This window comes from Coptis chinensis, chromosome 6 (genome assembly GCF_015680905.1).
Source record: "Coptis chinensis isolate HL-2020 chromosome 6, ASM1568090v1, whole genome shotgun sequence".
NCBI classification, from domain to species: Eukaryota; Viridiplantae; Streptophyta; class Magnoliopsida; order Ranunculales; family Ranunculaceae; genus Coptis; species Coptis chinensis.
The window spans coordinates 78,109,973-78,122,817 of NC_141461.1; the positions used below are offsets into that span (position 1 = coordinate 78,109,973).

The following is a 12,845-nucleotide window of genomic DNA, read 5'->3' on the forward strand; positions in this document are numbered from 1 at the left end:
AAGGATCAACATCACTTCGCTTAAGGGCGGTCATAGCTAGAACAAAACCGAGCTTGGCATACCACGCTCGTGGAGATTGTTTAAGTCCATAGATAGCCTTTTTTAACTTGCATACTAATCCAACCTTAGTCTCCTTCGGATGTCCAGGTGGGATGCTCATATACACTTCTTCTTTAAGATCTCCATGTAAGAACACATTTTTCACATCCATCTGAAATAATTTTCAGTCTTGATTTACAGCTAGAGATATAAGAACTCTAAACGTGTTCATCTTTGCAACTGGTGCAAAAGTCTCCTTGTAGTCCTGACCATAAGTTTGGGTGAATCCCCTTGCAACAAGTCGAGCTTTAGACCTCTCTAAGGAACCATCACTGTTGAACTTGTTTCTGAACACCCACCGACAATCAACAATTTTCTTTCCATATGGTAGCATAACAATATCCCAAGTTTTATTCTCGTCTAGAGCACGAAGTTCTTCTTGCATCGCCTTTCTCCATACTGGACGAGAGTTAGCTTCTCTAAAGTTCTTGGGTTCTTGCACGTCATCGACTGTACTTAAGAAAGCATGATGAAATGAAGTGATATTGGCATACGTTATATACTCCTGTAGAGGATATGAAACATCATGCAAAGAATAAAAATTCCTATGAGTCACTAGAGGATGCAGTTCTCTATCAGATTTATAGTAATCCTTGAGAGTTACTGGAGGTCGTCTCTCTCGTTCAGATTGTCTAGAAACTTGAGGAGTTGGAGGAGCACTAAAGCGCGTTTGTGCCTCAGTTTGCTCATTCTGGGAGTGTGCCCGCGCCTCATCTACTGGAGGTCGTGGAGCACGAGGAGCGCCGCCCTCGGTTTGCTTTCGATCACAGGGGCCCAGCTACTTTACTTCAAGTAGAGCCCAATTCTTCAGTGGCAGGAACTATACCTTCACCAACAGTTGGGACAGGAACAATGCCTTCACCAACTGCTAGGAGAGAAGCCAAATCAGCCGTAACAGCTGGGAGAGGTGCCAAATCTGCCAAACACTCCCCCTGGAACCGATTCCCAAGCACAGCTGAATCATGAAAGAAAGCTTCAGATTCTACAAATCGAACATCACGAGAGACAACTAGTTTCATTGTCGCCGGATTGTAACATATGTAGCCTTTCTGTGTGGTAGAATAACCAACAAACACACATCGAGTAGCCCGAGCATAAAATTTATCTCGATGAATCGCTTGCTGATGTATATAACAAACACACCCAAACACTCACAGATGAGAGAGATCCAACGACCTAGATTTGAGCACTTCCAATGGGGATTTAAAACCAAGAACCCGACTGGGAAGACGATTAATCAAATAGTCAGCAGTTAAGACGCCATGAGACCAATATTGCTTAGGAACATTCATGCCCAACATAAGAGCACAAGTGGTCTCCAAAAGGTGTCTGTTCTTTCTTTCAGCCACGCCATTCTGCTAAGGTGTGCCAACACAGCTAGTTTAATAAATTATCCCCTGGCTACGAAGATACTCAGGTAACAGACCTTTACAAAACTCAGTGCCATTGTCAAATCTAAACATTTTTGATGTTTGCACCAAACTGATTAGTAATCATAATATGAAAATCCTTAAATACAGTCACAACCTCAGTTTTCGATTTCAACAAATATAACCAAGTAGCACGAGATTTATCATCAATAAACAACACAAAATACTTATAGCCATCATAAGAATTAACGGGAGCAGGTCCCCATAAACCAGAGTGAATTAACTCAAACAACTTATTTGACACAGAATTCGAGTTTGGAAAAGATAAACGAGTTTGTTTAGAAAATTGACAAACATCACAAACATCATCAGAGTTTAAAGACACATGCGAAAACAAATTTGACAGGACATGACTAGATGGATGCCCAAGTCTTTATGCAAAATTTGACTCTCAAGTAAATCACTAGCTTGACACGCCGTTTTATGCGACTTCAACAAATAGAGTCCATTGGAATAAATTCCTTCACCAATTGTCCTCTTCAACTTTCGATCCTGAAAGACGACGGAGTTAAGAGAAAAAATGACATCACAATTTAAAGAATTGGTAAGTTTTCCAACAGATAGAAGTTGAACAGGGAATGAAGGAACAACTAGAGCATCACTCTTGAGACTTTGATAAAAAAAATCTACTTGACCACTACCTAGAATGGGAACGGCGGAGCCATTTGCTATGGAAATATTATGTTTTTCGGTTTTGGACACAAAATTATGGACAGAGGCAGAGCAATTAGTCATATGATTCGTAGCCCCCGAATCAATTATCCATGAATTAATATTTTCTGGCATAGTAAAATAGGCATGTAAATTACCTGACACATGAGTTGAGGCAAACTGACCTTTGCTAGATGACATGGACTTAGTGAGTTGTTGGAGAATTTGACTCAACTGATGACTAATATCTGAGTTGGACATTGATGTCTCGGCAACAGCAGCATGCTCTTTCTTGGACAGTTCCTTTTCCTTTTTAAGATGCGGATATAATTCCCAACAGCGGTCCTTGGTGTGCCAGTTTTTTCCACAATGATCATAGTGAGACGGTTCCCTTTTTCCCTTACCTTTTTCGAATCCCTGTGACTTCTTTCGAAAATCGTTTTCTACAAGTAATACATGCAGTAGATTCAGAGATTGAGGACTTTATCTCGGAGTTCATGGTTTTCTTCTTTGTTTCCTCTCTCTGAATAGTTGCACAAACAGCAGCAAGTGATGGAAGAGTGCTTTCCATTATAATAATATTGCTTTCTAGATTTTTATATTTTGGTTTAAGACTGCGAAATACTGTGAAGATTTTATCCTCTTCAGCCCGTTTCAAAAGAGTCTGAGCATCTGTGGTGTGTGGACGATATATGTTTAACTCATCCCATAATTTCTTCAAATTCCCAAGGTGTTCTCTAAAAGTCTTCTCACCTTGTTGCAAAGCACTGATTGCGAGTTGAAGTTCAAACACACGGGCATAATTGTTCTGGTTTCCGTATAAATCTTCAATTGAATCCCATATCTCCTTTGCAGAATCAGAGAAAGTAAAAATTCCAGCAATAGTAGACTCCATAGAATTGAGTAACCAAGATCGAACAAGCTAATCATTGGAAACCCAATTCTCATATTCGGCATCATCAATGGCAGGACACACATTTGCACCATTAATGAACCCTAATTTTCTCTTACCACTAAGCGATAGCGAAACAGCCCTAGACCAAGGTATATAGTTTGTTCCATTTAAGAGAATTGATGACAGCTTCCAACCAGGATTAGAATCAGTCTCTGTTGTAACAGCAGACTTTGGGTTTGGTTTTGGATCTGACATAGTGTATTGTGTTTATCTAGATTGATTTAGAAGAGAGATTAATCACTCCGCTCTGATACCATGTAGAATTAAACAACTAATTAAAGAGACAACACACAATAATTTATAGTGGTTCGGTGCCAATGCAGCAACCTACGTTCACGGGAGAAGAAAGGTTTTGCTTGATTGATTATGGTTTGTATTACAGAGGTGTTTATATAGCACAACATGAGTGCATATTCGTGTCTCTTGTTTCTAAAATGATTGGAGACTTTCCTTTATAGAAAACATACGAATCCAATAAATCTTTGTCAAAATAGACTAGGGCGCGACCCGCGCTCTTGTCTTGACGAACCTCCAGGCGATTGAGCGCGCCCCACCCTCGACTTTGCCTGGCCAAGGGCGCGACCCGCGCTCTTGTCTTACTTCTCCCACACAATCACTCTATATAAATTTGATTACCATAGCCTCAAAAGAGAGTCTTTTCTTTCTTCACATCTTAACAGTTCAGATTTTATAGGGAAACAGAGCACCATGGCTACTGAAGAGCCAAGTGTAATGAAGTTGAACATTTTGGTCGATAGAGAGAGTAATAGATTAGCTTTTGCTGAAGCAGATAAGGATTTCGTTGACATTCTCTTCAGCTTTTTAACGCTGCCTATGGGAACCATTGTCCGACTGCTGCAGAAGCAATCTATGGTGGGATCAATTGACAATTTGTATAAAAGTGTTGAAAATCTGGAAGTGCGGTTCTTTCAGACGGAAACTTGCAAAATAATGCTTCTTACTACTAGAAATTCAAACCCAATGAATGCAAGAAGTTAAAACTGAACATTGATGATACTGAACCTACTTCATATTACTTGTGTGATAGTTGTGCAGTAAAACAATTTGGTTGCGCATTGCTGAGCACTTTCCAGGATTGCCGATGTAGTTGTGGAAGTCGACTAAAGGAAACATTCCTATGGAGAAGTTGTTAGAATAGTTGTATGAACACAGCAACTAAAGTAGAACAAAAAGAACAGTAGCAATGAAGAAACAAGGACAGCAATAACTGGGAATAACCAAGCGCGGATTAGGTTGTCCTTAAGGAAAGATTTAAGCCCTTCCAATGGTGCGTGAGAAAGGCAACAATGGCGTCTTCCTCCACAGGATTCAATGGTTAACAATGACTGACTTTGCACTAGAACGGACTACCCTCTAGAACAAACAATATAACTCTCTTTTGGCCGGTGAAGAAAGAAGAAGAAGAAAAGGATTTGGTTTGAGTTTTTACGTTTTCTCGAGTTAAGTTTCGATCAAGTCTATTTTCTCTATGGACTCACAGTCCTATTTATAGAGGTTAGGAGAAAGAGAGACCAACTCCTAATAGAACACTGAAACTTGCTGCTCAAGAAAAAGGCAAAACAAGTTTAGGCTATTGGTCAAACCACTACCCACAACAGTAAGCCCAAGCCCAGGCCCGAACCCTACCCGATGTGGTGGATAACCAATGTGGGACTATCTACTATGCACTAAAGTGGAGAGAACACATATGGTTCATCTCCTCCACTTTGCACACACTCACAAGTATTTCGAAATACACTTAGAGATTCCAACAATCCCCCACTATTTCAAAATACTAATAGTCCCCCACTATTTTGGAATAGGATATTACAAAAGAAATGGGTTAACGAAATGCCAGAGAGAATCGAAAAAACAATGCATAAGATACTGGTGCTTTTCGGGCTTGAACCAGTCATAGGGTAACATGTCTTATAATACGTGAAAGTGGTGGATTAAAAAATCTTTGAACCAACATTCCCTTGTAGTAAAAAATAGAGGACATGCACCCACATTGCTCTTTCATTATATGCCATTCTGCGGTGTTTTGCTTTTTGGCCCTTACGCATTTTGCTGTGTTATGTGAATGCTCTAGAAAGTACTTGCACGAATACTCATAAGAACCGACCCAGTTCTACATTCACGTAGGTGGATATCCATCAAGTGTACATAGCAGTTAAAATACACTATCTCATAAAAATAATGGACTATGGATTCCATTAAGAGTAAAATAACTCATCCTTTTCTCATTGCTATTCAAGTTATACAAAGTATACAATAATGCTATCTAGTCATAGGGTGGGACGTCTCAAAGAAAGACAATAGCATACCGAGCGGCGGCGAGGTGACTTGTTTTTCCCTTTGAACCTAATTCATGGGATCTCCAATCACATAGGTGGGGTTGCCGTCAGTGTCGCCCTCTATCTAAGGCAAAAGTCCCATCCCCCTCGACGTATAACCACTTGCCTCCAAAGAAGTGGTGCGGTTAGACATGTGGCCAAACTAAGTCCAACCTAACATAATCTCTAGCAGCTGCTTGATTAAGTTATATCTCAACTTACATGTATTCTTTTCCCATTGCACATAAGATAACATGTCTTAGCTATTGCAAATGAGACGGTTGCAAAGCATATACATATCGAGGTCATTTTAGAGCCAATGGGAAGATTTGCCAAGAGGTTGCTAACCCACTCAGCATCATCACATGCCTTTTCTAAGGCGATTAGCTTGGATGATATCCAAGACACTCAATTTCCACCAAAGGTAAACACATAAAACATTCGGATCCGGTTTATAACATATTACCCTTCTAACAATGATGGAAATCTACTAAATATCAGTCCATAATCGATGGCTCTGCTATAGTACTTGGATAATCTGACAATATACATCAAAGTTCCTTATAAGGACACAATGGGTTATCAGCTCAGTATGCCATTAATGTAGGCAATGTCATGTCTCACATACATTATTCATCAAGTACAATTGGCTACCAATGATATTGACATATTTAGTATGAGAAAACACAAGGAGATTATTTTTCATAAGATGGATATATGCCACAAAAGGTGTTAACACATGCTTACTATCATAATACCCATACTTTTCAATGAAAAATATTTCTACTAAGTGTTATAACAATATAATGAGACCAACATGAGTTTTAATTCCTATATTCACGGTCATTCAATTCTATAGTGCACGAAATTCCCTATACCATCCGGCCGGTCCGGTTTAAGGTATTTGTGTGGTTCTTCAACCATATTCAAACGTCAACATCTTGACAACTGAATATAGCGATTCTGAAATGAGTTTAACAACATAATAAACTATCATTTTCAATGACGGTTTATGATGTGTTTCAAATAGAATTTCTCTGTCTCATACACATTCTCAATGCTAGCACTCATGATATTAAATCATCTAAACAAAAGAGATTAACACATATGTCTTGCTTTGCTCTAAAGAAAAGTACATTTTTTTTTATCAACAACGGTGCTTTGACATCCATATGACACTAATATGTTGTTGAATTGCTCATGCCATTTATAGGCTTGAATCAACTCATACAAAGATTTAACTAAATTGTATACCTTCACTCATCACTTTGGTACTACTTGGTATTGTAGTTTCAAGACAACTACTCAACTAGAGTCTTTAGAATTCGTAGAAGAAATTCTAGTTATATGAGCAAGGTTTCAAAATAGTATAAATCTTGTCTCGATTGAAACCCCTTGGCTATTATTATTAGCATTGTATTTTGCAATACAACTATCACGTTTTAGTTTTCTCTTGAAGATCCAATTCAACCTATAGATCCCCCAATAAATCAAAAGTCCAGTTTAGAGGAGTTGTATCCTTCAAAAAGGACACTTTTCATAGACAGACAACTTCCTTATAGGTTAATGAATCTTTCTCAAGAAACATATAAACATCATCACCGTTAATGGTGGAAATACTCATTGATAGTCTTCCAAATTTCTTGTGCAGAAATAATGGGATTACCTTATGTAGTTCATTATGAACATTCAACCACTCTATGCCAATTTCTCAGAAAGCACAACCTCAAATAAAATTAGCATATAAGACATTCAATAATAGTGTGGTATCTACAAAATTGTTATCACTCATGACAACTGAAAACAAACATCACTATTATGAGTTTCACCAATGAACATCTACTAGATAATTCTAGGTCTCAAAAAAAAAAAATTTCTTTTAGATTCATTCACAATAGCCTTGGCAAGACACCCCCCACATTTTGAAACATTTTTGGATAGGCCCAAGACCTTTCCATACTTTGTAGTTCAGTGTCTTTCCAATTATCTTGTGAGATGAACTATGGTAAAACAATGTCATGCATATGGGTCACCACCCCCCACAGTTCAATGGTTACTCAACCTAATCAAACTTATATGCAAAACACATTATACCGCTACAAACACTAAAAGAAACAACAACAATAAAATGCACTCTTATGACAAGAATATACTTTTACTCAAGTCTATGATTCGGATCATATAAACATAGTCATATTATGTTCATGCTATCTATATGAAAGGAAATTCACGAGTGATTCAAATGAATTTTAAAGAATAGAAGAATTAGATGAAAAAGGTTTTACCCAAGATAATATCATTATCATTCTTCTTTTCATCATTCAACATTCCAATTTACATAGAGAGACAATCCACGCACTTGTACATCACCTTGGCTATTTATTCATAGTCATAGGAGGATAATGCCTAATAAGACAATCCACAAGCGTTACATCTCCTTGTCTAAAATAGTCACTTGGAGGATATTATCTAAGAAGACAATCCATAACCTTACATCTCCTTGACTAAATTAGGTTTAGGGACGATATTGATTGTTTCTCATATTGTTTCCTCTCATAGACAACGATGCTCATTACTTAATAATATATGACATGGTTAAACTTCATGCCTATGTTAAATAATGCATTCATGCCAAACATGGTTAATATCATATCATAGGTTCAGAAAAAGTAAACTTTAACTGTACCCCTCACAACAAAAAGTATACGATATTTAAGCAAATCTAGCCACTGAATATGCAAAACAACTGAGGACTTCACCTCCTCTTTTTACATGAGCTCAAGCAAGATAGGATACCCTATCAACAAGACCTCAAGTACTACCACAACATCTAATGGCTCAACCCATTAATGTCTTCAACTAGAATTTTTTTTTTTTACCAATAAACTATTATCAAGTTTAAAGCAAATCCACGATGATTAATATCCAAAACTAGCATGCTACACAACTTTAACATATGCTATATTGGATATAAGCTACAAGTTACTTCATCTAACATGTATTTTCACAACAGTACAATTCTAACCATCGTCTAACAACACGTTCACTCAATAAAGGTAAGCAATTATGCATTGAATACATTATAATTACTATCCAAGATTTGAGTGTGGTTGATATTAACTATCTTAAGGTCTCTCTTAGACCATCTACATACATCTACATATGTACAAAGAAAATTAATATCAAACTACTTCTAGTCAAACCAATTAATTCCTAAGTGATAAACACGTATAATTTGTTGACTAGGTTATTAAAGAAGTTTAAGCTTAGGGATTTCCCTCCTAAGAAAAACTAGCATGCAACTCAAGGCAAGAATATCACCATATAATTCAACCAAAAGAATTGCAAAGAGTGAAAGAATACGATACCTAACCGATTGAAAAACCGGATTACCATATTTTCCTCATTCTAGAAAAATAGTTCAAAAGAACTGTAATTCTAAACCAGCTCAGGACGAATTGGGTATCAAGCCTTATACCACTGGAAAGCTCTTTGAATCAGCTATCCAACACAAGAAGCGGATTGCAAAACCGAGCTCTGAGCTGAAAGTTATAGCAGTTTCCGTAACGAGTGACGCAGCTGTCAAAAAGACAAACTTTGACGTTTTTCTTGATAGAAATCTCATATTTGACTCCCACAAACGTAGGAGAAAGGTCTACAACCATATAGGGTTTGATAAACCACAAAAGATCAATAAATATTGAATCTTTAATTGGTTTCCCTAACAAAAACGAAATTATTAGAAAATTTCTAAAGTCATAACACAATAACACAAAAATAATTCAAAGTAAAAGACTTATCTTTTGATTGCCGTATTAAAGCACTCTCCTTTGTTCTACTACAAAACTCTTTCCTTAAGATTGTTAGAATAGTTGTATGAACACAGCAACTAAAGTAGAACAGAAGGAACAGTAGCAATGAAGAAACAAGGACAGCAATAACTGGGAATAACCAAGGCGCGGATTAGGCTGTCCTTAAGGAAAGATTTCGCCCCTTCCAATGGTGCAGAAAGGCAACAGTGGCGTCTTCCTCACAGGATTCAATGGTTAACAGCAGCCTGACTTTGCACTAGAACAGACTACCCTCTAGAACAACAATATAACTCTCTTTGGCCGACAGAAGAAGAAGAAGAAGAAGAAAATTTGGTTTGAGTTTTACGTTTTCTCTGAGTTGAGTTTCTGATCAAGTCTATTTTCTCTATGGACTCACAGTCCTATTTATAGAGGTTAGGAGAAAGAGAGACCAACTCCTAATAGAACACTGAAACTTGCTGCTCAAGAAAAAGGCAAAACAAGTTTAGGCTATTGGTCAAACCACTACCCACAACAGTAAGCCCAAGCCCAGGCCTGAACCCTACCCGATGTGGTGGATAACCAATGTGGGACTATCTACTATGCACTAAAGTGGAGAGAACACATATGGTTCATCTCCTCCACTTTGCACACACTCACAAGTATTTCGAAATACACTTAGAGATTCCAACAGAAGTTTCGAAGCTGATAGAGACAAAGGTGGGTTTATTAAAGGACTGCCAAGTTTTATAGTAACTAATGATCTCCATGTCTTACCAATATCAACATGCACCACCTTGGATTTGCTGAACAATCTTGGCATTGGAGACATGGCAGCACTTGAGAAGAAAACGGTTGACATTGACTTGGAACAGGTAATAAACTGACGACGTACGCAAGTCTAATTGCATTATCAGTCTTTTGAAACCTATGAGATAATCTGCGGTCTTTTGTTTTTATAGATAGGATTAGTTTTCATAATATTTAGTCAGTCAAGTCGTATAATAATCAGAGGTGCTGGACAAGCTTGCAAAGTTGCAAAGCTTGCTTGGTAAGCAATCAATTCAACCAGTTACGAACACCCCAAGTCACAGTTCTTTCACGTCTCTTAACTTCAAGGGCATGATATTTGCTGATGTGCAAGGTCTCAAGTCCAAGAGCAGGTGCTATTTACATTTACACGTTTCAATGGTGTTTGATTTGAAAAGACATTCTGTATAATTCAGAACACAAACCTCCATGTTCGGCATGAATTTTATTCTAAATACTGAAGCTATAGTGACTAGATAGTCTTGGGCATCAGTTTCCCATGTGGAAAATGTGCAGTAAAATGTGAACAAGCTAAGGAGGTAAAGACTCACTAACTAAACTTTTGCTATCTATCGGTGTATATCTGATATATAGTTGTGGCGACACTGATTGCAGGTTGTGTCTCTTCTGAAACATTCATTGCTAAGTAAGACCCCTTTGGCTGATGCGCTTTTGCTGAAACATAAATGTTCTTCTTGTTTTCCACGGTTCAAAGGGACTGAAAATTTTATTTCTCGAAATAAAATTTGCTTCACCAACTACAAGAAAATCATTTTGAAAGTCTTGGTTAGAAAGTCCAACAAAAAGGTCATATATGCGGAAGCTGGAGAAGATTTTGCCAGTTTTATTTTCAGTATTCTCACTTTCCCCCTTGGCTCGGTAATTGAACTCCTAGACCAGCCTCCTACAATGGGATGCACGACCTACTTGTACAATAGTGTCAAAGAATTGGACACTACTAGGTACATGATGTCGGAGAAGCAGAAAACCATGTTACTCTCTCCCAGGCTTGCTCTTCAATATGGTTGTGAGGATCAGCCACTGTGTTCGGGAAGTTATCCCTCCTCCCTTCTATGTTAAACAATGGCCACATTTGAACTCATATCTTCTAACAGATGACCCTTCCTATCCTGGCTATCTTGAGGGTTATTATGCTGCAAGTGAACAGGGATTTTCAGAGAGAGTGACTCTCATGAATCCCAAGTCTCAACTTAGACATGTATAATCATTACCGATAGTTTTAAAGAATAAATAATTTTTAAGGCACGAATTAAATTTAAGATCTATTGCCTCAATTAGGAGCCATAGTTAAATTCAGGCATTAACATAGCTGTAATAAACAATTCTTTGCTATTGTATTTCCTATCGGCTAGAACTGTTTCTCGTGTTGAACGATGATTATACTTGCCTGAACACTATATTCTGCTGCAGCTGGGCACTTATTTATGACAACTAGGCCCAGTAAAAATCTGAAGATCTAGAATCAGGCGTTATGCAAGACCCTCATGGAAGCTCGCTTGTAAGCAGGTCCATAAGCTTTCACAGGCACATGCATTGCCTGGTCTTTGTTCATCCAAATTTTGACGGGTATCTGGCTAGTAATTCTGATTTTGATGTATGTAGATTTCTGGTTCTTGTTAATATTTAGGGTAAATTCTTGAATCTGACGTTGACATAAAGAGTTGGACAGAATAGCCCGTTGAATGTGTCAGAGAAGATTTATTCCACTTCCGAACGTGGCCCCCACTTGATGATAGTATGAAATACCCCTAATACCCTTCCACAATATTTATATATGAAGACATTGTATCTCATATTTACGACATTATGTAGTGTTGTAACATTCGTATTTGAATGTGTCAGAGAAGATTTATTATACTTCCGGACGTGGCCCCCACTTGATGATAGTATGAAATACCCTTAATACCCTTCCACAACATTTATATATAAAGACATTGTATCTCATATGTACGACATTATGTAGTGTTGTAACATTCGTATTTGGATAACCTGAAAATACACGTTTAACTGAACTAAATATGATCATAGTAAGACATTGTGGCTCACTTCTACGACATTATGTGCGTGGTGCTGTTAAATTCGTATTTGGATAACCTGAAAATATACGCTTAATATGGTTTTCATCCCTATTACCACTACTGTTTCAGGTTTCTTTCCAATAATTCAGTACTCATCAAATGTTCTCATCTCTACATGACTTTTTCACCAAAAGTTGGCTTTCATTCTCGAATAATTCGTATTTGGATAACCTAAAAATACACGTTTAACTGAACTAAATATGATTATAGTAAGACATTGTATCTCACATGTACGACATTATGTGGTGTTGTTAAATGACACGTTAACTGAACTAAATATGATCATAGTAAGACATTGTATCTCACATGTACGACATTATGTGGTGTTGTTAAATAACACGTTTAATTGAACTAAATATGATCATAGTAAGACATTGTATCTCACTTGTACGACATTATGTGCGTGGTGCTGTTAAATTCGTCTCATTCTAGCTATTTGAGGGCTCCTTTTCATTAGCCTTTTTAATATTCATTACTGTTGTAGAAATTTATTCTGAAAATGAACATAGAAACAACATAACAAGGAATTAAGACATTATATTGAATAATTGTGTATAGGTGGAGGAATAACTCACCAAAGCAACTAAATACTTGTCATCACGCCAAACACAAACATTAAATAACAAATAATCAATAAATCAAGTTCATAGTAACCAATCTCATCTAGATTAGCA

At 37.3% G+C, this 12,845-nt stretch overlaps 2 protein-coding genes across 2 annotated transcripts; one reads left to right on the forward strand and one right to left on the reverse strand.

The window, feature by feature from the left end:
- Positions 1–223: 223 nt before the first annotated feature.
- Positions 224–3,175, reverse strand: LOC147494625 (uncharacterized). Its single transcript, XM_086568186.1, is given in 5 exon segments — positions 224–604; positions 936–1,220; positions 1,317–1,454; positions 2,160–2,633; positions 2,635–3,175. Coding segments are annotated over 5 exon segments (1,719 nt in total). The 5' UTR covers positions 3,076–3,175.
- Positions 3,176–3,843: 668 nt separating this feature from the next.
- Positions 3,844–11,279, forward strand: LOC147494626 (uncharacterized). The gene is made up of 6 exons (XM_086568187.1): positions 3,844–4,008; positions 4,104–4,284; positions 9,947–10,146; positions 10,225–10,313; positions 10,407–10,425; positions 10,688–11,279. Exons 1-6 carry the CDS (start codon positions 3,844–3,846, stop codon positions 11,150–11,152), a joined length of 1,119 nt encoding a protein of 372 aa, XP_086424313.1. The 3' UTR covers positions 11,153–11,279.
- The last annotated feature ends 1,566 nt before the right edge of the window (positions 11,280–12,845 follow it).

What these genes read in the sequence shown, in the direction of transcription:
- LOC147494626 (XM_086568187.1), top strand. Translation starts at nt 3,844, where the DNA reads ATGGCTACTGAAGAGCCAAGTGTAATGAAGTTGAACATTTTGGTCGAT. An exon ending in AACATTCCTATGGAGAAGTT is followed by an intron (nt 4,285 to 9,946) that starts GTTAGAATAGTT and finishes ATACACTTAGAG; the next exon opens with ATTCCAACAGAAGTTTCGAA. An exon ending in ACTTGGAACAGGTAATAAAC is followed by an intron (nt 10,147 to 10,224) that starts TGACGACGTACG and finishes TTGTTTTTATAG; the next exon opens with ATAGGATTAGTTTTCATAAT.